At 59.9% G+C, this 23172-nt stretch overlaps 2 protein-coding genes across 2 annotated transcripts; both read right to left on the bottom strand.

Annotated features, from left to right (window-relative positions):
* Positions 1 to 521: 521 nt before the first annotated feature.
* On the bottom strand, positions 522 to 6616 carry NDUFA7 (NADH:ubiquinone oxidoreductase subunit A7). The gene is made up of 4 exons (XM_062178941.1): positions 6536 to 6616; positions 6152 to 6201; positions 3172 to 3321; positions 522 to 705 (listed from the first exon to the last, which is right to left on the bottom strand). Exons 1-4 carry the CDS (start codon positions 6584 to 6586, stop codon positions 615 to 617), a joined length of 342 nt encoding a protein of 113 aa, XP_062034925.1. The 5' UTR covers positions 6587 to 6616; the 3' UTR covers positions 522 to 614.
* Positions 6617 to 7723: 1107 nt separating this feature from the next.
* KANK3 (KN motif and ankyrin repeat domains 3) lies at positions 7724 to 19187 on the bottom strand. Its single transcript, XM_062178402.1, is given in 12 exon segments — positions 7724 to 7938; positions 8405 to 8503; positions 8575 to 8775; positions 8870 to 9012; positions 11806 to 11985; positions 11988 to 12012; positions 12472 to 12556; positions 12641 to 12862; positions 13030 to 13129; positions 13209 to 14507; positions 15156 to 15217; positions 19158 to 19187. Coding segments are annotated over 11 exon segments (2472 nt in total). The 5' UTR covers positions 15190 to 15217; positions 19158 to 19187; the 3' UTR covers positions 7724 to 7854.
* Between the last annotated feature and the right edge of the window lie 3985 nt (positions 19188 to 23172).

Genomic DNA, 23172 nt, shown 5'->3' with positions numbered 1-23172 from the left:
CTGGAGCACTGGCACTAGGTGAGCAGCTCGTGGCTGGCCCTGCTGCCCCCCACCTCCCAGGAGGGGTCGCCAATTCCCACCATTCTCAGGGGAAGGACAGGCCAGTCTCCAGGGCCCTGCCCCATGTCACCTGCCCCTTCACCCTGGAAGTCAGGAACCACCACCCGGCTCCCACCCCTAGAGCGCTGACTCAGCACCAACTTCACCCAAAGGCTGGGTGAAGCTCCAAAGGTAAAAAGAGGGGCTGGCGTTGTGGCGCTCCAGGTTCGGCCGCCGCTGAGGATCCTGGCCCCCACCCAAGCTCTCACTGCTCCACTGCAGTCCTCCCTGGGAATGTGCCCTCTGGGAGGCACAGGCGCCTGGGCCCCTGCCACGCACAGGGAGACCCGGATGGAGCTCCAGGCTCCCGGCTTCAGCCTGGCCCAGCCCCAGCTGTCGCAGGCATTTCCATTCTGCAAATGGAAGCTCGCTCTCTCTCTGCCGTTCAAATAAACAAATCTTAAACAGAAAAAGAGAAGAAATATTGGAACTCCATGTATTTGTCATAAATTAGGTCACTTTGTCCCTGAAGAAAATCCAAGCAGGAGAAGCAGTCGGCGGCCGCCAGAGGTCAGTCACAGGTAGGGTTGGTCCTTGGACAGCTCCCACCTCCTCATGGGAGGAGCCGGAGTCACTGCCTTCTTCTCTGTGGCCGCCACGGGGGCGCTGGGGGAGGAAAAGGGCTTCAGTTAGGGCCAGGGTGCCCGGGAAGCCTGCGGAGACCTCCGGATCTGGAGGGCAGAGGCGAGCGTCTCAGAAGCCCCAGCCCTGTGCAGGGGCCCTGGCTCCCCAGCTCACAACCCCGCAGTGAGGACAAGGCCCCTTCCTGTTACTTGCAGCGCCCCTGCTGGTCACTGCTCTGTTCCTGGGGCACCAGCACTCACCACCTACAGGGTGGGGATGCCCTACAAGGGTGCCACCTGCAGTGCTGGCATCCCATATGAGTGCAGGTTCACGTCCCTGCAGCTCCACTTCTGATCCAGCTCCTGCTAATGCACCTGGGAAAGCAGCAGAGGACGGCCCAAGTCCTTGAGCCCCTGCACCCACATGGAGAACCAAAAAGTTCCTGGCTCCTGGTTTTGGCCCGGCCCAGCCCCAGCCATTGCAGCCATTTGAGGAGTAAACAGTGAATGGAACATCTCTCTTCATTTCTAACTCTCTCTCTCTGTAACTCTGCATTTCAAATAAATAAATCTTTTTTAAAAAAATATATCGGCAAGGCTGCATTTCTTTAAAAAAATAAAGATTTATTTATTTAAAAGGCAGAGTTACAGAATAGCAGAGGCAGAGAGAGAGAGAAATCGTCCATCCACTGGTTCACTCCCCAGATGGCCACAATGGTTGGAGCTGGGTGGATTTGAAGCCAGGAGCCAAGAGCTTCTTCCAACTCCCACGTGGGTGCAGGGGCCCAAGCACTTAAGCCGTCTTCCGCTGCTTTCCCAGGTGCAGTAGCAGGGAGCTGGATGGGAAGTGGAGCAGCTGGGACTTGAACAAGCACCGATATGGGATGCTGGCACTGCAGGCGGTGGCTTTACCCACTACGCCGCAGCGCTGGCCCCTAAAAAAATATTGTTTTAAGTTAAAGACAAAATTAAAAACATTTTAAAGATCTTAATTTGCTTTATAAAATAATTATTTGTGAGACACAAAAGAGCTTCCATCCAGTGATTCACTCCCCAAATGCCCAAACCGGCAGAGGCTGGGCTGGGTTGAGGCCAAAGCCAGGAGGAAAGAACTCAACCCAAGCCTCTCCCGGGGTGGCAGGAACCCAGTTCTTTGACCATCACTGCTGCCTCCCTGGGTCTGTTAGCAGGAAGCTGGAGTCGGGAGCCAGAGCTGGGAATCAAAACTAGGTGCACTAGTGTGGGATGGGAGCTATGGAATAGAAGGAAGGTTCCAGTGAGCAGAAGAGGTTGGTTTTTATAGACAGAAAAGCCGGGGGGCCAGTGTGGCGGCATAGCGAGTACAGCCACTGCCCACAGCGCTGACATCCCATATGGGTGCTGGTTCGCGTTCCGGCTGCTCCACTTCCAATCCAGCTCTCTGCTATGGCCTGCGAAAGCAGCAGAGGATGGCCCAAGTCTTTGGGACCCTGTACCCACGTGGGAGACCTGGAGGAAGCTCCTGGCTCCTGATTGGCCCAGCCCCAGCCGTTGTAGCCATTTGAAGAGTGAACCAGCGGATGCTCTGTCTCTCCCTCTCTGTCTATAGCTCTTTCCTCTCAAATAAATAAATAAAATCTTTATAAAAAGAGAGAGAATAATACAAAACAGTACTGTTTGAGTTTTTCTCAGGGCTCCTGGAGGAACCCCAGGATTCTATCTGCTTTGCTGAGGGGAGAGCCCTGCCCTGGGCAGGGCTGGATTAAATATGCTCTTGGCGGTCAGGGGGTGCTTGGCCCAGCAGTCCCTAGTTGAGTCTTGGCTCCTCTGCTTCCAATCCAGCTCCCTGCTACTGTGCACCCGAGGAGGCAGCAGGTGATGGCTTAAGTACTTAGGTCCCTGCTACCATGCAGGAGACCTGGTGGAGCTCCTGGCTCCTGGCTTTGGCTGGCCCAGCCCTGGCTGTTGTGGGCTTTTGCGGAGTGAGCCAGTGAATGAAATATCTCTGTCTCTCTGCCTTTCAAATAAATGGAAAACAATGTTTTTAAAGAGGACTTTGGGTTGAGAAGCCCCCTGCAGTCTGGACAGCTGCTGATGCTCCAGTACTGGACTCTTGAAAGTAACCTCGGGGGCCGGCGCTGGGGCGCAGTGGGCTAAGCCACCACCTGCAACACCCGCATCCCATATCAGTGCCAGTTTGAGTCCAGGCTGCTCCACTTCTGACCCGGCTCCCTGCCAACATGTGTGTGAAGACAGCAAGCAGAGGAAGTGGCCTGAGAGCTCAGGCCCCTGCCACCCATGTGGGAGACCCAGAGGAATTCCTGGCTCCTGGCTTCAGCCTGGCCCAGCCCTGGCTATTGTGGCCTTTTGGGGAGTGAATGGAAGATCTCTGTCTCTCCCTCTCTCTCCATTATTCCGTCTTTCAAATAAATAGAGAAATCTTTAAAAAAAAAAAAAAAAGTCATCTTTCTATGAACAGAGGATTCCGGGGCTGCATGGCGGCTCTGGGCGAGCGACGTGGAGGCCTCACCTCTCTGAGGTCTTGCCTGGCTCCAGCGCCTTCTGAGAGGACATGATGATGGAGGGGGGTACGGCTTCGCGGCGGCCGTCGCGGGTGCAGTAGTAGTTGTTGGAGAGCTTGTGGCTGGGGCCCACGGGGAGCTTGGGAGGAGGCTGGGTGCTAGGAAACAAAGACAGAGGCACTGAAGCACACTGACACAGGGCAGAGCTCTCAGGGCCCCGCCGTGGGTGTCCCCACGTCACCGCCACAGCTAAGGGGGGAGGGATCAAGTGGCAGCCTCTGCTCCAGATGCGCAAGTAACACAAGCCCAGGCCCCCAGCTGCCCCGGAGGCAGGGCTGTGGAGGAACCCATGTGAGGCCCCCAGTAGGGAGCGAGGCCATGGTACGGGCTTTGACCAGCACTTGCAGTGCAAAAAACACGGGTACAGCGGCCTCCGAGTTAACCCATCTTTGAGTAGCCGCCCCCACACCCCCACAAAGGCCAGGCTACGGAACCCCGAGCTTCCTGTTATCTGGGAAATTCTTCAGAACCCTGCCAGGATCAAGGCTTATTTCACAAAGAGCGCCTCACCCTTGGAGCCCGCCAGGGCTCTGTACTTCCTGCCACCACGTGGTGACACATCCAGGCCCTGCAGCCAGAGGGGGTGAACAGCGCTCTCTTGGTCCTGGCTGGGGCTAAACCCTGTGCTGAGTTTACCAAGAAGCCTGAATGCTACATTCAGAAACAAAGAGGGGCTTCCCAGAGGGAGGGCCGAGGGACAGGCATTTGGCCCGGCAGCTAAGACCTACGTGGGACCCCTGCATCCCATATCCGAGTCCCAGCTCCACTCTCAATTCCAGCTGCCTGCTCAGGCACACTCTGGGAGAGAACATTTGGCTCCCTGTCCCCCAGATGGAGACCCAGACCGAGTTCCCGGATCCCAGCTTCAGCCTGGCCCAGCCCCACCTAGTGTGGGCACTCAGGCTAGCAGATGGGAGACACTGTCTGCCTCTCAAATATAATAATAATTTCAAGAATGTGTAATGGGGGAGGGGCAGTGTTGTTGCCTAGTGGGTAAAGCAGCAACACTGTTATCCCATATGGGTGCTGGTTCAAGTCCCAGCTGCTCTACTTCTGACCCAGCTCCCTGCTAATGCACCTGGGAAAGCAGCCGAGGACGGCGCAAGCGCTTGAGCCCCTGCACCCTTGGAAGAAGCTCTTGGCTCCTGGCATCGGTCTGACCCAGCCCCAGCCACTGCAGCCATTTGGGGAGTGAACCAGTGGGTGGAAGATCTCTCTCTCTCTCTCTGTCACTCTCTCTCTGTTACTCTTTCAAGTAAATAAATAAATCTTAAAAAATAAAATCCTTGAGGGCCGGTGCTGTGGCTCAACAGGCTAATCCTCCGCCTTGCGGCGCCAGCACACCGGGTTCTAGTCCTGGTCGGGGCACTGGATTCTGTCCCAGTTGCTCTTCTTCCAAACCAGCTCTCTGCTGTGGCCAGGGAGTGCAGTGGAGGATGGCCCAAGTCCTTGGGCCCTGCACCCCATGGGAGACCAGGAGAAGTGCCTGGCTCCTGGCTTCGGATCAGCGCGCCAGCCATAGTGGCCGTTGGAGGGTGAACCAACAGCAAAGGAAGACCTTTCTCTCTGTCTCTCTCACTGTCCACTCTGCCTGTCAAAAAAATAAAATTAAAAATTAAAATAAAATAAAATCCTTAATGTGGAAAGCAACATATTATATTAAAGTCAGGAGCTGGTGCTGCACTTGCACGGGCAGCATCCCACGTTGGAGTGCTGGTTTGAGTCCCAGCTACTCCATTTCCAATACTGTTTCCTGCTAACGTTCCTGGGAGGCAGCAGATGATGACCCAGTTACTTAGGCCACTGCCACCAGCGTGAGAGACATGGATGGAGCTCCTGGCTTCAGTGTAGTTCAGCCCTAGATGTTGTAGCCATTTGGGGAGCGAACCAGTGGACAGATTGATCTCTGTCACCATGCTTTTAAAATAAATAAATAAATAAACACTCCTAAAGAAATGATTCATTTAAGTCATGCACCTGTGAGCCTCTCTGTACACGTGCTCAGAGCTTTCTGCTCCCTGGCCTAGAGAAAGTAAAAAAAGAACCAGGTGTACAACGGGGAGACAAAAATGAACCGCCAGAGGGCGCCACCATCCTCAAAAAATGAAAACATTTACAAAACCGTTTTCCGCTATTACTTATTTTTATTTATTTGAAAGGCAGGGCGACTTGAGTGAGAAACATCTTCCATCCACTAACTGGTTCACTCCTATGCCTGCATCGACCGCGGCTGGGACAGGTTGAAGCTAGTAGCCAGAAGCCTCCTCCAGGTCTCCCACCTCGGGTAGCAGGGTCCCACGCCCTGGGGCCACCCTCTGCTGCTTTTCCCAGGCAGGGAGCTGGGTCAGAAGTGGAGCAGCCGGGACGCGAACCAGCGCCCTTAGAGGATGCAGGCACTGCAGATCAGGGCATTAACCCGCTGCGCCACAGCCCCTGCCGACCGGCCCTCTGACCCCGTGTGGTCAGCAAGTCCCAGCCACACAGACTTCCTCCTCCTGAAGGCTCTGCCCAGCCTCCCGGGCCAGGCACTCAGCCACTGCCTCCGCCGTGGTCGTCCTCACACAGGCTCTGTCCGTCCAAGTGACTGGGCGCTCTCTCCCTCTCCCTTCCATTCTGACGGATGCCCTATCCCCAAGAACGCCTTAGCGCTCCGCAGGACACTTCTGGTTCCAACCCCAGCCGTCACCTTCAGGCAAAGCACTGAGCGTCTGGGCCCCGTGTCTTCCCAGGACGACACCATTAACCGCGCGGGCTGCGGATCCACTCACGCACGCCCGGCCTGGCTGCTCCACCGGTCTGCACGAAGACACCGGCAAGGCCGCAGGCAAACTTGTGCAGCCTGCCGCGGGGCTCGGCGCGGCGCGCCAGGGGTCTGCGGGACACGGAGGCCCGGGGCGGGAGGCCGGGCAGCGAGCGGGGCCTGCTCACCGCTTGGCGATCTCCTGGTAGCGCAGCTGCAGCTTCGCCTGCAGGTCTTGCTGTGGGAGGAGGAGAGGGGAGGTCAGAGGGCCTCCCGGGAGGGGAGAGGAGAGGGGGCAGGGACGACTCGGGGAGCAGCAGATGAACGGGAGGGCACGGGACGGGCAGTCGGGGCAGGCATATGGGCCCTGCGGAGGAAAGCCGGGGTCCCGGGCCAGGGAGAGGGTCAAGGGCCAGGAGGGAGCAGGTGTATCCCGGGCTTCAGGTGAAAGAAAGACCCCGGGCTGGGTGAAAGATCCGGGTTCAGGAGGGAGAAGTGGCGGAAGCGGGCCGGGACGCGCGGAGTCCACAGCCTGCTCCACCCCCCAGAAGGGCCCGATCCGCCCCGCGCACCCCGGACGCCCAATTCCGCAGGCGCTGGATAACCCGGGTAGCAGACGCCATCTTCCGAGCGCGCTGAAGGGCGCCGGTGACGTTTCGCCGCGCGGGCTGCCGGGAAGGGCGCCGCGTGATCTCGCGAGAGCGTGAATGGGCGGGGCTGGGGCTCCGTATAAAAGCTGTCCCCGAAGCACGTGACTCCTCTCCGCCCGTCCGCCGCGAGCCGCCATCATGGACACGAGTAGAGTGCAGCCCATCAAACTGGCCAGGGTGAGGCGAGGCGGGAGTCCGGGGGCCGGAGAGAGGACGGAGGGTGGCGGAGGAGTCGGGCGGGCCGAGGCTGACCCGGCTTCTCCCCTCTAGGTCACCAAGGTGCTGGGCAGGACCGGCTCTCAGGGGCAGTGCACGCAGGTGAGCGGGTGGGGGCGGCCGGCCGGCTTCCCGCGGCCTGAGCCCTGGTGGCAGACGCTCCCGTGGCCCGGAGTCAGCCGCCGGCTCCGAGCCCTCCCGCTGACGGCACTCGGCCTCCGTGGGGCGGGCAGAGGACCCGGGAGCCTCCCGCGCGGGTCGTGGGAGTCCGAGGGCGGTGCCCCTCATTCCTGGGGCTCAGATGTGCCCCCCCCCCCCAGCCCCCGGAGCGTCTCTGTCCCGGCCCCTGTCCTTTCTGATCCCAAATCGGCTTCCTCCCCCGTGCTCCCCGCGGGCTCGCAGGTGCGCGTGGAGTTCATGGACGACACGAGCCGCTCCATCATCCGCAACGTGAAAGGCCCCGTGCGGGAGGGCGACGTGCTCACCCTGCTGGAGTCCGAGCGGGAGGCTCGGAGGCTGCGCTGATGCCGCCGCCGGTGGGTGCACGGCGGACGCTCTGCGCTGGGGGCAGGGGGCTTCGCTAAGCGCGGGGGTGGGGTCGGCCTGTTGCTGGAGGGCCTGTCTCACGCACGGCTCTGTTTACAGGGTTCCCGGATGTCCCGATGACCTGGCGCAGGGGATGATCTGCCGTTGTTAAATAAACCGTCTGTATTGTGTTTAAGCTTCAGCTCTCGTCTGGGTGGTTTGGGGTTTCACTAGGCCACTGTTGGGGACCCCCGGGGGGTCACCATTTCCCTGAACACTTGGATGTGGAGGGGGTGCTGTGGTCTTCCCCAGCAGGGGGACCAACTTTAACGTGTTGTCTTGCCCTGCCACAGACACAGTAGGCTCGTCTCCAGCAACGTTTTATTGGGAAAGAACGTGGGGGATGGGCAGAGCAGGGCTGTATGGGTCCCTGGTCCCTGCTGCGTTGCAGAGCGAGGCTGGGGGGGGAGAGATCTCCCTGCACCCAGGTCCAGCTCAGCTCACTGAGGCTGGGGGTCCCCTTCGCTGTCGCCGCCTCCTCCTTCCCCGGGGGTGGCCGTGGAGGAGTCCAGGGGTGACTGGCTCTAGAGAGAGGGAGGAGGGGTCCTGCTGTTGCCTGTGGGCTCGCCCCTCACCGTGGTCACTGAGAGGGGGCGTCCTGTGCGGAGAGCCAGGCTGCCTGGTTTGCATCCCGCCTCTGCCCCTCTGATTGGGAGGTGCTGGAGCTCTGTAGTGGGGCCGGCGCCCGCCCAGTGGACCAGGTGATTCCGCTGAGAACCCCTCCCCTCCCGGGCAAACTCCCAGAACTGCCCTTCTCCCTGCACCTGCCTCAGGCCAAGGGCTCCTGGTTCCTTCAACGTGAGTCGCCCCATGTGCAGGTAGCAGGAACCCATGCACACACACAGAAGGTGGGTGCTCTTTGCCAACCACTTCCCCGTTTACAGCCTGATCGAATGCCAGCCAGGTAGGGAGTCCTGTGTGCAGCCCCGGGAGAGGGGCCTCCCCTAAGCCTGGTGTGTATCGGGGGGTTTGGTCTCTACCGCAGCTCACCTGGGGACTGGGCTGGCCTGAGCTCAGGTGTGCATGTAGCAGGGCGGCCACCTCATCCTGCTCGGCCTCCAGAGCTATGGCCAGGGCACTCGTGCCCTCCTGCAGAAAGGACAGTCAGGTCCCTGAGCCCGCGCCTGGACACCGCCCCGCACCCCCTGGCAGTGCCTCACGTTGTCCAGGATGGCAGGGTCACAGCCTGGCTGGGCCAGCAGCAGCCGGACGGTGTCCAGGCGTCCATACTCGCTGGCGCACATCAGCGCCGTGGCCCCGTCTGCGTCCTGCGCGTTCACGTCCGCCCCACACTCCAGCAGGGCTGCCACCGTGTCCTGGCGGCCGTGGCTGATGGCCAGCATGAGGGCCGTCTGCCCTGTCTGGGGGACGAGGGAGAAGGGGCGCTCAGGGCAGGACGGAGACTGGGGAGGTGGCGCCCCTGAACGCACAAGCATGGCACGGGCGTCCGCGTACCTGGCTGGCCTTGGCGTTCACGTCCCCCATGCGGAAGAGTCTCTGGACCACAGCCATGTCCTCCGGCCGCCCCACAGAGGTGAGCGCAGCCAGCATGAGGGCCGAGTAGCCGGCTCGGTTCTGGCGGTTGACTTCACAGACCCCTGGGAGGAAGTGGCCGGTCAGCCAGGAGCCGGGCACCCCCAGCCCCCTCCAAGGCAGAACAGCAGTGCTCTCCTTTAATGCCCACAGGGCTTCTCCCTCACACCCTCGGAAACCTGAGACTCGGTATTTCAGGCTGGGCAGACGTGGTTTGCTCGCTGCTGTGTCCCTCAGTACTTAACAATATCCGCACGCAGTAAGTGCCCGGTGCACATTGGTTCACTGAGTGAGCAAGTGTTTTCATGGCTCCCACCCACCAAGTCGCCATCTCCACCCTGCTCTTTAAGGTTGTATTTGAAAGACAGAGTGACAGATTTCCAGCTGCTGGTTCACTCCGCCAATGGCCACAACAGCTGGGGCTAGGCCAGCCAGGAGGGGTCAGGAACTCCACCCAGGACTCGGGGGACAGCTGGGACTCAACACCAGCCCCTACCCTGGTCTCTGGAATCCACCCCAGCTTTCATGGCCAGAACCACCACTGGGGAAGTGGCCTGTGGCCGTGGGGTGCCCACATCCCCTTGTCAGTGCCAGCTGGCACCCCTGCTGCTCTGTGCCAGTCAGGCTTCCTGCTATGTGCCTGGGAAGGTAGTGGGTGACCTGGATGAAGTCCTGGCCCAAACCTGCTGGCTGGCAGGCATTTGGGGAGTGAGCCAGCAGAGGGTTCTGTCTCCTCTCTGCCTTTCAAATCTTTTTAAAAAGCCTGCTTCCCCATTGCTCCTGGAACACGGGTCCCTGTCCACCAAGACCTACAGGCGCCAAGGGTGTTCCTTAGAAGTCCTCACCCCAGCACCCTTGAACTTGGAAAGAATGCTTGCAGATATCATCTTAACACAGGGTCGTGTTAAGACGGGTCCTGATCCAGTTTACATTGTGGAGAGATGGAGACAAACCCAGGAAAGAGCCTACATGGTGAAGGAGTGGCTAAAGTGCCTGTGACCCCAGAATCCTGTATGGGTGATGGTTCATCCAGCTCCCTGCTGATGGCCTGGGAAAAGCAGCAAAACAAGGCCCAAGTCTGAGCTGCCACCCACGAGGAAAACCCGGGAAGCTGCGGCTTGGTTCTTGTGGCCCACCCCGTTCTCCTCTTCCTGGTAGGCCCCAGGAATGATGAGGAAGTGGCAGGAACAGCCCGTGCTCAGTACCCTCAACAAGGAGCAGGATGTCCCTCGAGGCCTTAACCCACTGAGTCCTGCAAGCCCTAGGGGATAGAATCCAGGGTCCCTCACCTACAGTGCAAGTGGGACCGTCCACCCTGGACAGCCAGCTTGGAGAGAGGCGAACAGGCCGGGGTCTGAGATTCCAGAAGTGAGGAGCGAGTGGAAGCAGAGGGGAGAAGCCAGGAGAAGGGGTGGAGATGGTGCCGGTCTGAGTGAGGGCAAGTGGTGCCGAGGGGGGCCGGGAAGAGGAAGCAGCGCCTACACAAGGGGGGTGGGGAGTGCCCAGAAGATTCGGGGTCTTGGGGGAGGAAGGGCCGGGTTCCCATGACAGCATGCAGGTAGGGGCAAAGAACAAGGGTGAGCATTTGTTTAGCTCAGCTTGGGATGCCCACGACCCGGCTCCCACTTCAGCTTCCTGCTTGTGTGAACCCGGGAGGCAGCAGGTGATGGCTCAAGTGCCTGGGTCCCTGCTGGCACCCATGTGGGAGATCAGGTGGATTTGAGTTTCCAGCTCCTGGCTGCAGCCGGGCTCAGTCGCAGCTGTTGGGGAGTGAACCAGCATCCGGGAAGTCTTTATCTGACTTGCAAATAAAAATGTTTAAAGATCATTTATTTATTCGAAAGGCCAAGTGATAGAGACAAAGAGCTGGAGATCTTTCATCTGCTGTTCACTCCCCCAGATGCCTGCTCCCAGGCTGCAGCCAGGAGCCAGGAACTCCTTCTGGGTCTCCCATGCCATGGCCTTCCCAGGCACATTAGCAGGGAGCTGGATCAGAAGTGCAGCAGCTGGGACTCAAACTGGCACTCTGTTACGGGATGCCGGCTTTGCAAGCCACAGCCTAAGTTGCTGCACCACAATGCTAGCCCAGCAGCCGGTGCCTGCCTCACCCTGCCAGCCCCCTCCAAGGCGTGATGTGCCCAGGAAATGCACCATCCCTGTCTGGCCTGGGCAGCTGTGCCCTCTCCCAGGTCACCAAGTCCTGCAGGGATGGGAGGGATCTGTGTGGTAGGTGGACCAGCCTGCAGTGAGGAGAGAGGCCTCCAAGGACAGGCCCGGAGGTTAGCAGATCTGAAGGAGGGCACGGGGGGGGGGGCTCCTGGCTCAGTCCCCCAGGAAAGTCTCTGCGTGTCGGTGTCCTCCCAATTCAGTAAGTATCTATGCACCCAGCGTGCATCTCGGCTCCACCAGGGGAGGAGCTGAGGCAGGTGAGTGGGGGACAGGAGGCCCGGAGAGAGCAGTCAGGGCTTCAACCGATGAGTACCTCCGCCGTAGACTGAATACTGGGGTGAAGTGACAGAAGGCACAGCCACCACACCTCCCACTACGTACCTGGCAACTTGCCCAGGGAGGGAGGAATTGCTGCACCCATTTCACAGATGAGCAAACCAAGGCCGGTGAGATTAAGTAATTAAGAGGTCTACCTATATTCCCAAAGCCCAGTATTCCCTGTCCTTGCAAAGGAGGGTCAGGCAGAGCTGGGCTTGACGGCGGGACCTTGGTGGGCGATCCCTCCTCCACGAACCTTATCACCAGAGGGCGGGCCAGTGCGCCCTCTACTGGCCACTCCCCCCCAAGGTTCCCCAGCCTGGGTCTGCCTCCCCCCGCGCGGCCCCCTCATTCCCTTCCTTAGCTCTGACCCGTATCCAGCAGCAGATTGGAGATGGCCAGGTTCCCATGGGACACGCTGTAGTGCAGCGCTGTGTTCCCGTTGCCGTCCGCCAGGTTCACCACGTGCGCTAGCAGCTCGGCTCCCAGGTGCGCCAGCCCTCGCAGCACCCCGGCCACGGGCTCCGCCTGGGAGCGCCGCTGGCTGGACACTCCTGGGCCACCAGGCGCGCCGCGCCCTGCAGGCATGAGAGCAAAGCAGGCGTCAGCGACCGCCCAGGGCGCAGGGCTGAGCCGGGGCGGCACGGCGGGGCTTCGATCCAGGCTGCCGAGGAGGGCCGCGCCCCTTTCAGAGAGGGATCCAGTCGGTGGGGAACCCAGGCTCCCGGGGGTCAGGGCAGGGATGAGGCTACTGCTCCTGTCCAGGATAGAATCTGGCAGAGCCTGGAGTGAGGCGAAGCGCCAGAGCTCGCTCTTGCCGGAGGGGGCTGCGGCTGGGGACCGAGGGAAAGGTCATTGCTGTTGTGGAGCGAACATCCCTTTGGAGGACCTGGGGTCCGGGGAGGTTCCTGGTGTGTGTGGGGGGATGGAAGTTGGGGACACTCCCCCCAAAAACGCACATGCTCTAGGAAGCCCGGCGTGCTTCCCTAAAAGGAGGTCACGGAGGGCCCCCCGGAGAGGGCTCTCCGAGCACTCACGCCGTCGCGGGCGACCCCACGCGGTCGGCTCAGCTGCTTCTGCAGCGCGGCGCACGCTTCGCGCAAACGCGGACTCAACTCGCACCTGCAGGGGAGGCGGAGCAAGGCTCAGCAGCGGTGGCCCACGACGGCGCGGGCGCTCCCACCCCGGGCCCCTGGCGCCGCTCACCTCCCTTGCGCCCCAGGCTGAGTCGCCTCGGCCTCGGCCTCGGCCTCGGGCTCAGGCTCCAAGCCCTGGGTGTCCTCGCCGCTGGGAGGCCCCGGGGGCCCGGGATCGGCCGCCCCGCCGCTGTCATCCCCGGAGCCGGAGCCGGAGGAGCTGCTCCCCAAGGGCTCGGCTGCGCCGCCGTCCTCACTGTCGCTGTCCTCCTCACTGGACGAACTCTCGTACCTGGAGGCAAAGCGGGGGAGGCATGGGCTAAGCCTCTCCTGCCAGAGTGGGGGAAAGCGGCTGTCTCCCATTTTCCAGATGAGAAAACTGAGGACTGCCGAGGTCACGCGGAGCGCAGAGGGGCGCAGCTGGGATTCACACCCCGTCTAGGTCCCCGCAGTGCTCACTCTCCGTTGAGGACCCCGACAAACTGCAGGCTCTTGGGCCCCTGGCTGGGCTGGGCGCCAGGGGTCCCGTCTCTCCTCTTCATGATGGATTTGAGGATGCCTGGTGGAGAGCAGGTGAGAGCAGTGAGTTCGAGTCCCGCGGCCGGACAACCAGGGCTGAGCGAGGGGTAAGCACTCACCTGCAGGAGCCACGGCCCTGTCTCCATCTGTGGGTCCCGGGGGGTTCTCCTGAGTCAGGGAAGGGGCCTCGGCTGGGGCCTCGGTCTGCGTGGCCTTCTCAGCACTGCTCCAGGGGGTCTGGGTGGCGGCTTCGCGCGGCTGGGACTCCGCGGCCGCCGCTTGCTCTGCAGCCTCGCGGGCTTCCTCCAGCTGCCGCAGCCGGTCCCGCAGGAGCTCGCTCACCCCGCGCTGGTGCTCCAGGCTGGCGTGCAGCATCTCCAGCTCGCGCTCGGCAGCCGCGGGCAGCCCCAGCAACGCCTCGGTCACCCATGCGTCCGCCTCCACGGTCTCAGGGGCCGCCTCCACGCTGGCCTCCCGGGTCTCCCACGCAGCCTGGGCACTCGCCTCTTGGGTCTCGGGCACGGCCTCGGTGCCTGCTTCCCGGGTGTGGGGCTCCCCATCGGGGATTCCGGCCGCCCGGTCGAGAGCCTGGAGAGCCCCCTCGCTGCGTCCCGCTGCCAAGCCGTCGGGGCAGTCTGCCCTGGGGCCGGCTCTGGCGCGGACGCCTCGATCGGAGGTGGCCAGGCGCTCAGTGAGCCGCCGGAGCTGGGCCAGCTTGTCTGGACGCGCTTCGGCCTCCGCATCCGGCTCCAGCTGCCCTCGCGCGGCCAGCAGCCGAGCCTTCTCCGCGCGCAGCAAGCGCACCTGCTCCTGCAGCTCGGGCAGAGCGCGCGCTTGCTCCTCGAGCTCGCGCAGGCGCCGCAGCGCCGCGGCCATCTGCTCGCGCACCAGCTGCAGTTGAGCGGGGCCCGGCGAGGCGAGGGCCGGGTTGGGGGCGGGGCTGGGAGCGGGGCTGCTGAGGCCGGACCCGCGTGGGCTCCGTAGGGCCCCGCGGGAAGGGCTGGGCGCGCGCTCATGCGCCTGCGCCAGCTCCAGCCGCCGACTGGTCTCCAGGAGCGTGTGTTCGACGCGCGGGTTGCGCACGGGCGCGCGCGGCGACAGCTGTGGCCTCAGGAGCCCCGGGGTCGCGCCCGGGGAGAGTGCCCCTGGAGCCCCACCGTCGTCACTGGCAAGAGACTCGCTGGATGTCCAGGCCCCTGGGCTGGGCGCACCTGCGAGGCCGGACCTGGGCACGCGGGGGCGGCGTGGAGGTGGGGGTCCCGGGGCGCGGCGGGCAGCAGGGCCGCGTTCCAGCTCCTCGACGTACTTGAGGAAGTCCAAGTCCAGGTGGAAGCCATAGGGCGTCTCCACTGAGTAGGGCGAGCTCGGGCTTCGTGCTCCCCCGCTGGGGCCCGGGCACAAGCGAGGGCCACCCAGGTCTGCGGGCATGCCAAGGAGGGTGTGCCGTCAGGCCGAGGAGACTCCCCCTGCACCCGCACCAAACCCACCCACACACATCAGACTCTCCTATCTGTATCCAATCACCCAAGCGATGGTGCGGTTAGTGAGCACCTACTATGCGCCAAACACTTTTCTAGACCCTGGGGACACAGCAATGAACGACCACACACATCTCTGCCTTCCAAGTGGCGCTTAAAGTCCTAACAAGCACAATACTAGCAGGATGGAATGGAGGATAGCTGGAGGGGGTGTGGCACTGGCTCTGGTTAGCAGGGAGGGTTTCCTGTGGACGGGAACTTAAAATAATGAGGAGGAAGCAGCTGGGGACAGGAGGCTTCTAGAAGGAAAGACCCGGGGGTGCAAGGGAGCAAGGTCAGTTGGAGTAACCAGGAGGTTCCCAGCAGACTGGTGGGAGGGAGGGGAGAAGAGCTGAAGGCTTGGGCAGGGGCCATGGGGGAGGGCACTTGCTGCGCCTGTGTCAGGGAGCGCCAGGGTCATGGCATTGCCCAGAGGACCTTTCAGAAGAGTCTCTCTGGCCATGGCCACTGAGCGAAGGAGGAACTGCAGGGCTGTGTCCACATGGTGTGGATCCGTGTCCACAGGCAGGATGCATTTTGTACACTCACCGGGCAGGCTCTGGTTCAGGGCAAACTTGGCCATGATTCCTGGAGTGGCTGTCAGTCACACCCTGAAAGGGGGCCCCAGAAGGATGAGGGTGGGCCCGGCACTAGAGCTCCACCCACGCCCACCTCTCCAGGGACCCCTCACCCCACCCCACCCACCCTATGCACACAGGCACTCTCTTTCCTCCTCCTATAAGAGACCTGGACAGTTTGAATGTAGGGACCTCCCCTCCTGCTGCCAGACCTCAGCTAGGGTTTCTGTCCCTTCCCGGGGGAATATGTGACATCACTGCTCTTAACTGGCATTGTGGCACAGCAGGTTAAGTCACTGCATGCAATGCCAGCATCCCATATGGGAGCATCAGTTGTAGTATCTCAGATGCTCCACTTCTGACCTGCTCATAGGCCTGGGAAAGCAGTGAAAGATGGCCCACTTGGGCTTCTGCCAGCACAGTGGGTTCCAGGCTCCTGGCTTCAGCCTGACCCAGCCCCGGCCATTGCAGCCATTTGGGGAGTGAGCCAGCAGATGGAAGGTCTCTCTCTCCCCCACTGTCTGTAACTCTGTTTTTCAAATAAATAAGTAAATCATTTTTAAAATATTTATTTATTTATTGGAAAGAGTTACACAGAGAGAGGAGAGGCAGAGAGAGAGAGAGAGAGGTCCTCCATCCAATGGTTCACTCCCCAATTGGCCACAATGGCTGGAGTTGCAACCAATTGGAAGCCAGGAGCCAGGAGCTTCCTCCAGGTCCCTCACGTGGGTTCAGGGCCCCAAGGACTTGGGCCATCTTCTGCTATCCCAGGCCACAGCAGAGAGCTGGATCAGAAGAGGAGCAGCTGGGTCTCAAACCCGTGCCCATATGGGATGCTGGCATGTCAGGCCAGGGCATTAACCCGATGCGCCACAGCGCTGGCCCAAGTAAATCATTTTTTTAAAAGAGTCTCTCAAAATTTTTTCCCTCCTTAGAGAAATGAAGTGAGATATGTAATTATACTCTGAATTTTTGCCAAGGTCACCTGTAAGAACCTTACAGGAAAGATGGAGGCACTGAAGACACCTGTCTTGCTGGAAGGTCCTCAGTTGAGTTGCCCCCTGGCTCTGTCCTTGGCTTGAAGGAGCTTGTGATAGAACCACAAACAAGGGCCGGTGCTGTGGCATAGTAGGTTAAGCCTTGCACGCAGCCCCGGCATCCCATATGGGTGTCATTTTGTGTTCCCGCTGCTCCACTTCCAAGCCAGCTGTCTGCTATGGCCTGGGAAAGCAGTGGAAGATGGCCCAAGTGTGTGGGCCCCTGCACCTGCGTGGGAGACCTGGAAGAAGTTCCTGGCTTCTGGCTTTGGATTAGCCTAGGTCCAGGCATTGCAGCTATTTGGGGAGTGAACCAGTGGATGGAAGACCTTTCTCTCTGTCTCTCCCTCTCTCTGTCTATATCTCTGCCTCTCAAACAAATAAATAAATCTAAAAGAAAAAAAAAAAAAGAATGACAAGCACTCAGGTTGTCAGAGCTGTGGCTATACATGGGGAGGGGACAAAAGAGTGACCCTTCAGGTGACATGATGGGGTCTCGGGTTTGTTTTATTTTTGACAGGCAGAGTTAGAGAGTGAGAGAGACAAGAGAAAGGTCTTCCTTCCGTTGGTTCACCACTCAAATGGCCGCTACGGCCAGCGCACTGCACCAATCCGAAGCCAGGAGCCAAGTGCTTCTCCTGGTCTCCCATGCGGGTGCAGGGCCCAAGCACTTGGGCCATCCTCACTGCACTCCTGAGCCACAGCAGAGAGCTGGACTGGAAGAGGAGCAACCGGGACAGAATCCGGCGCCCCGACTGGGACCAGAACCCAGGGTGCCGGCGCCACAGGCGGAGGATTAGCCTAGTGAGCCAATGGTGGGGTCTCTAAGAAAGCGAGGGAGATTTGGCACATACCTAACCAGGTGCTATTTAACAAGGTCAAATATTGTGTCCAGAAGTTTCACTAAGAAACACAGAGCAGGCAAGACAGGGCTTTGGAGAACCCAAATGGAAAACCTTCAGGGGCAGGAAGCTGCTTGTATTGAGTGCCTCCAGCATGCCCTGCCTGATGAAATGTAATTCCATTCAACCCTGCAAGGTAGAGACCATCATTCCCATTTTACAGACAGCGAAACAGAGGCCCGGAGTCATTACGTCGGCCGCCTGTGGGAAACATCCTTAGGCTGAACTCTGCGTACCTTTTAGGGACCCCTTGGCCAGCAGTCCCCAGGCACAGCTTTGCACCTGACCTCTGCCAGACCCAATCTATCCTCTCCCTGGCCCACTGCCCACCTGGGCCAACCACATGGCTACCCCTCACCAGCCACCCCCTTCTGGGCTCTTGCATTCCTGATGCCCTCATTCACTGAGCACCCACCAGCCTGCTAACTGTCCCGACTCCGACCCCCCACCTGCATCCAGTCTCTCTGGTCCCCACCCCTAAGCTTCAGAGGGGCCCCTTCCGGTCCCCAGCAGCTGCTTCCCGTCACCTCATACCGGCTGTGAGCCGCTGGCCAGCAGGGCAGAGGGTCATCGCCAAGGACAGCCCGTGCCTCTCTCAACTTGTTTTCAGGAAATTGCCGGGAAAGATCTGGGTTTTGGAAAAAGCCTGGGCCGGGCTTAGGGGTCTGGGTGTGTGACTCAGTGGGGTCGGCCCCTTCCTCCTGTGACCTGGCCCCACCCAAATCTGAGGTGCTGGGCTCTGACAAAACAGCTGTGGGTCGCCCTAAGACCAAGCTGAGCTGCCAAATGGGCGGATGCTCTGGAGTATAACAGCGAAATCAACCCTCTGGCTTCTGCTCTAGACCAAGCTCTATTCTAAGCGATTCACTGACATGAACCTGTTTTATAAATCCTACCAGGAGGCTCGAGGTTGGCCTTCTTATTACCAGTATCCCTCTCTCCACGGTACAAATGGAGAAACTGAGGCACCGGGCCTTTAAGTGACCTGCCCAAGGTCACACAGCGCAGCGGCAGCTGGGCCAGACCAGACCCCCTGGCCTGGTCATTCTATTTGAGCCGCTTTCCCTTTCCAGGAGGGGCAGGGGAGCGGGAGGAGGGAGGTTCGCCCTCCCAGCCTGCACCTGTCAGTTCTTGACCAGGGGCCAGGCGGTATGGAGAGGCAGGTGCACTCCTCGGCGGCTCGAGGGGTGCAGTCTCTCCGGAGTAGGGGGCGTGTAGCTGCGCTGGGCTCTGCAATGGCTCCCCGGCCCGGCTGTCACAGCTAGATACGGATCTTCTGCTTGAGACCCCCTTATTAGGCCGTCAGAGCCGCAGCCACACGCCCCCACGCCCGCCCCAGGGACTATTTCGGGACTCGGCGGGGCGGGGGTGGGGGTGGGGAGGGGTTGCCGCTTCTACTGCGGGTCCTGGGCCTGGGGAGGGGGCGCCTCCCCGCCTCGGGATCCTGGAGGCTGGCACCACCCCTGCCCCCGTCCCCAGTGCTGGGGCGGGACTCTCAGACCCCCGAGGCGGGCTGGAGGACGACAGCGGGAAGGAGGTGGTGTGGCCCCCCGACCTCCACCACCGGGTCAACCTCGCAAAGACAGAGCAGTTTCCTACAGGAAAGGCCCCGGGGCGGTCCCATCCGCTGCCCATTGTCCGCGGGTCCGGGGGCGGCCGTGCCTCCCCCCAACACCATTTCCGCACCCCCCCCCCCAACACATACCCCCCAGTCCGGTGCAAGTGGGCTGGACCCGGGCGCCCAGGCCGTCCGGCAGAGACGCCGGGGAACTGGCCAGGGCGCTAGGGGCGAACAAGCGCCCCCAGTTGGCTCCTGAAGGGCTAGGGGGAGCGGTCTCCTGACCCGGAGCACCCCACCCCACCCCCGTTCTGCCCACTGCCCACCTGGGTCTCCCCGGGTGACTGCACCTGCCCGGTCGCCGCTCGCGGAGCCCGCAGAGGGGCTGGAAGCGCAGCGCTCCGTCGCAGTGTGTCCCCTGATCCCCCTCCCCTCCACTGGACGCCCAAGGCTGACCCCGCAAGCTGGCGTTTTACCTGAAGCCGCAGCCCCGGCCGCGCCCGCACGCGAGCCCGCCCCCTCGAGCTTCGGGGACGGGTTATCAAGGCCTTGACCCTAACGGACGGCCGTGCCAGCCAACCAGCACCCGAAGCTCTCCGACCTGTCCAATAGCGAGAAGAGGTGGGCCTAGAGGGCGGGGCCAGGAGGATGGGGCGGGGATGGGGTGGGGCCTGGGAAGACGGTTCTCCGAGGGCTGCAAGCTGACGGCCGTTGGTGCCCGCGCGACTGCCGCGTCTGGCCGGGCTCCGGGCTGCTTGGATCTGCTCCACGGGGCTCCAGAGAGCCGTGAGAGGACCCCCGAGCAGAACAGTGTCCCGGGGTTTGTGTGATGCGCTCGCTTCCCCGTGGCCGGGGGAAGGTACCAGGACCCCGGATCTTCCTTCACACCACAGGACCTTTGCACATGCGGAGCCACCTTCGGCACTTGTGCGTCCCTGCGCAAGTGCCCCGTGTGTGCCCCGCCCCTCCTGCTTTATTAGCCTGTGAACTGCTGTCAGTCTCTGAGAAGAAGAAAAATAGCACAGCTCTCTCACTTATTTTTTTTTTAAAGAGTTATTTTATTTGAAAAGAAGTTACAGAGAGGCAGAGAGAGAGAGAGAGGATTTCCATCTGCTGGTTCACTCCCCTGATGGTCGCACATCCGGAGTTGCACCGATCCTAAGCCAGGAGCCTGGAGCTTTTTCCAAGTCTCCCAGGCGAGTATGAGAGTCCAAGGATTTGAGCCATTTCCACTGCTTTCCCAAGCCATAGCAGAGAGCTGGATCAGAAGTGGAGCAGCCGGGACTCAAACCAGCACCCATATGGGATGCTGGCACTGCAGGTGGTGGCTTTACCCACTATGCCACAGCGCCAGCCCCCCCCTCACTTATTTATGTACTGATTTGCCAGCTGTTTCTCCCACCAACGTGCCAGAACTATAAAAATGAGGAACTGATTGGTTTGGGACATTGCTTGCACCTCCTTCCACATACAATAGGCACTTCATAACTGTTTGCTACAAAAATAATTTAAAATTACATTAACTCAGGGCTGGCGTTGTGGCACAGCATGTTAAGCCTCTGCCTGTGACACCATTTTGAGCCCCAAGTTACACAGAAAAAAAGGGAGAGGGAGAGGGAGAGAGGAAGAGAGCTCTTCTGTCCACTGGTTCACTCCCCAAATGGCCACAATGGCCAGGGCTGGGCCAGGCTGAAGCCAGGAGCCAGCAGCTCCACCCAGTCTCCCATATGGGTGCAGGAGCCCAAGCACGTGGGTCATCTTCCACTTCCTTCCCAGGTGCATTAGCAGGGAGCCAGATGGGAAGTGGAGCAGCTGGAACTCCAAGCAGCACCCATATGAGATAATGGCACTTCCGGTGGTGGCTTTACCTGCTATACCACAGTGCTGGCTCCTTCAGCATTTAAAAAAAAAAAAACTTTTATTATTTATTTGAAAGGCAGAGATACAAAGAAAAATAGAGACCGAGAGGGGCCAGTGCTGTGGAACAGTGGGTAAAGCCACTGCCTGCAGTGCTGGCATCCCATGTGGGTGCCGGTTGAGTCCCAGCTGCTCCACTTTTTTTTTTTTTTGACAGACAGAGTGGACAGTGAGAGAGACAGAGAGAAAGGTCTTCCTTTTTGCCATTGGTTCACCCTCCAATGGCCGCTGCGGCCGGCGCATCGTGTTGATCCAAAGCCAGGAGCCAGGTGCTTCTCCTGGTCTCCCATGCGGGTACAGGGCCCAAGCACTTGGGCCATCCTCCACTGCACTCCCTGGCCATAGCAGAGAGCTGGCCTGGAAGAGGGGCAACCGGGATAGAATCCGGTGCCCCAACCGGGTCTAGAGCCCGGTGTGCTGGCGCTGCAGGCGGAGGATTAGCCCATTGAGCTGTGGCACCCGCCAACTGCTCCACTTCTTATCCAGCTCTCTGCTATGGTCTGGGAGGGCAGAAGAAGATGGGCTAAGTCCTTGAGTCCCTGCACCTGCGTGGGAGACCCACAGGGAGCTCCTGGCTCCTGGCTTGGGATCAGCGCAGCTCCGACCATTGTGGCCAACTGGGGAGTGAACCAGTGGATGGAAGACCTCTCTCTCTCTCTCTCTGCTTCTCCTTTCTCTCTCTGTGTAACTCTGACTTTTAAATAAATAAATAAATCTTTTTTAAAAAAGAGAGAGAGATCTTATGTCTCTTGGTTCACTCCATAAATGGCTGCAATAGCTGGGACTGGGCCAGGCTGAAGCCAGGAACCTGGAACTCCATCTGGGTCTCCCATGTAGGCGCAGGAACTCAAGCACTTGAACCGTCTTCCACCGCTTTCCTAGGTGCATTAGCAGGGAGCTGGATTAGAAGTGGAGCAGCTGGGACTTGAACCAGAGCCCACACGGGATGCCAGTGACACAGGCAGCAGCTTAATTTGCTGCACCACAGCACGGGCCTCTAATCCAGCATTTGTTGAGCACCTGCCATCCTGGGCCTCAACGCTGAGAGAAGGCAGATTTGCAAGCCAATGTTTCTGTTAAGCTAATGCTTACGTGAAGGGGTGACCAGATGGGAGTCTGGGAGAGGCAAGCCCAAGACTTGGCGTAGGAGGGGGGATATGGACACCTCGAGAATGTTCAGGAAGGCAGCCTACTGACACTGGATGCAGCAGAGTGGGTATTTGCAAAGGAAAACCTGGCGAAATTATGTTCGAGGGTACTGAACAGGCTGGTGAAGGGGCAGGCAGGTGACCCAGCAGTTAGGACGCCACCCCGGAGTGCCCGGGTTTAAGTCCTGGCTCCATTTCTGATTCCAGTTTCCAGCTAATTCACACCTGAGAAGCAGCCGGTCCCTGCCACCCATGTGGGGGACCGGGGTGGAGTTCCTGGCTTGGCTCATGTGAGAAATAAACTAGTGGATGGAAGATTCTCCCATCTCCATCTCTCTCTCACTGCTTTTTAAATAAATAAATAAATAATATTTTTAAATGCATGGAAATCAGAATAAAAAGATAAGTGTATTTTGGTTCAAAAAAAATTTTTTTTGAAATCCATGCATGTGTGAGATCTTCAAAAACTGTGTACCTTGAAACACCCTGGGTCCCTGCCACCCACTTAGGAGAGGAAACTGAGTTGAGCCTGGCCCCACGCTGGCCGTCGTGGGCATTTGGAGATGAAGCAGTGTGCCGCCAGCTCAGCACGTTCCCCTGCCATCCTTATCCCTGCAGATTCCCGGTGGCTTCCAGAACCAGGAGGAGCTCAGGTTTGATCCCTCCGTTGCGTCTCTTCCCCAGCAGGCTCCAGCCCCCAAGCTGCAGTTTTGTCTCAGGAGGCAAGCAGCCCTGGGGGCTGCACATCCTGAAGTCTTCTTCTCCCTTGTGTTTCTTCCTTGTGTGTGAGTTAGAATTCAGCTTTTTAAAAATGTACTTATTTGAGAAGCACGTAGACAAGCGACAGACAGACAACCAGGCAGAGTTCCCATCTGCTGGGAGTTCCCTCCCCCACATACCTGGGAGGACTCAAGCCAGGAGCTCCATCCAGGTCTCCCTCATGGGTGGCAGGGACCCAACTACTTGAGCGACCACTGCTGCCTCCCAGGGTGTGCACTGGCAGGCAGCTGGAGTCAGGAGGAGCTAGAGCGAAGAACTGGAACCCAGGCCCTGTGATCGGGATTCTGGGTGTGCTAACCACTGGACCAAACCCCGACTCCTGGAAAACTTCTTCTCCATAAATAGCAGCTCCCTGTATCCGTGGCTTTTCCCTTCCTGGAGTTATCCACGGTCAGTCGAGGTCTGAAAATATTCCATGGAAACTTTCAGAAATGCACAGGCGTGCATTTGAAATGGCTCACCATCCCCAGCAGGCTGCTGCAGTGCTCAGAGTCCTGCCCGAGATGCGCCCCACCCATCTGCTCCGTGCGCCTGAGCTGTAGGGGCTGCCCTCCTGTTAGTCGTAGGTCTCACATTGAGTGTGGTGGTCTCGCAGGGCTTGTCCTGGGAATCCTGACTTTACTCTGGGAGGCAGCAGTGACGGCTC

Source organism: Lepus europaeus, chromosome 20 (genome assembly GCF_033115175.1).
Source record: "Lepus europaeus isolate LE1 chromosome 20, mLepTim1.pri, whole genome shotgun sequence".
Taxonomy (NCBI): domain Eukaryota; kingdom Metazoa; phylum Chordata; class Mammalia; order Lagomorpha; family Leporidae; genus Lepus; species Lepus europaeus.
The sequence above is the reverse complement of the archived record's forward strand: the minus strand, read 5'-3'. Positions and strand labels throughout refer to the sequence as shown.

What these genes read in the sequence shown, in the direction of transcription:
- NDUFA7 (XM_062178941.1), bottom strand. Translation starts at nt 6,586, where the DNA reads ATGGCGTCTGCTACCCGGGTTATCCAGCGCCTGCGGAATTGGGCGTCC. An exon ending in TACCAGGAGATCGCCAAGCG is followed by an intron (nt 3,322 to 6,151) that starts GTGAGCAGGCCC and finishes TTTGTTTCCTAG; the next exon opens with CACCCAGCCTCCTCCCAAGC. An exon ending in CCAGGCAAGACCTCAGAGAG is followed by an intron (nt 706 to 3,171) that starts GTGAGGCCTCCA and finishes TTCCTCCCCCAG; the next exon opens with CGCCCCCGTGGCGGCCACAG.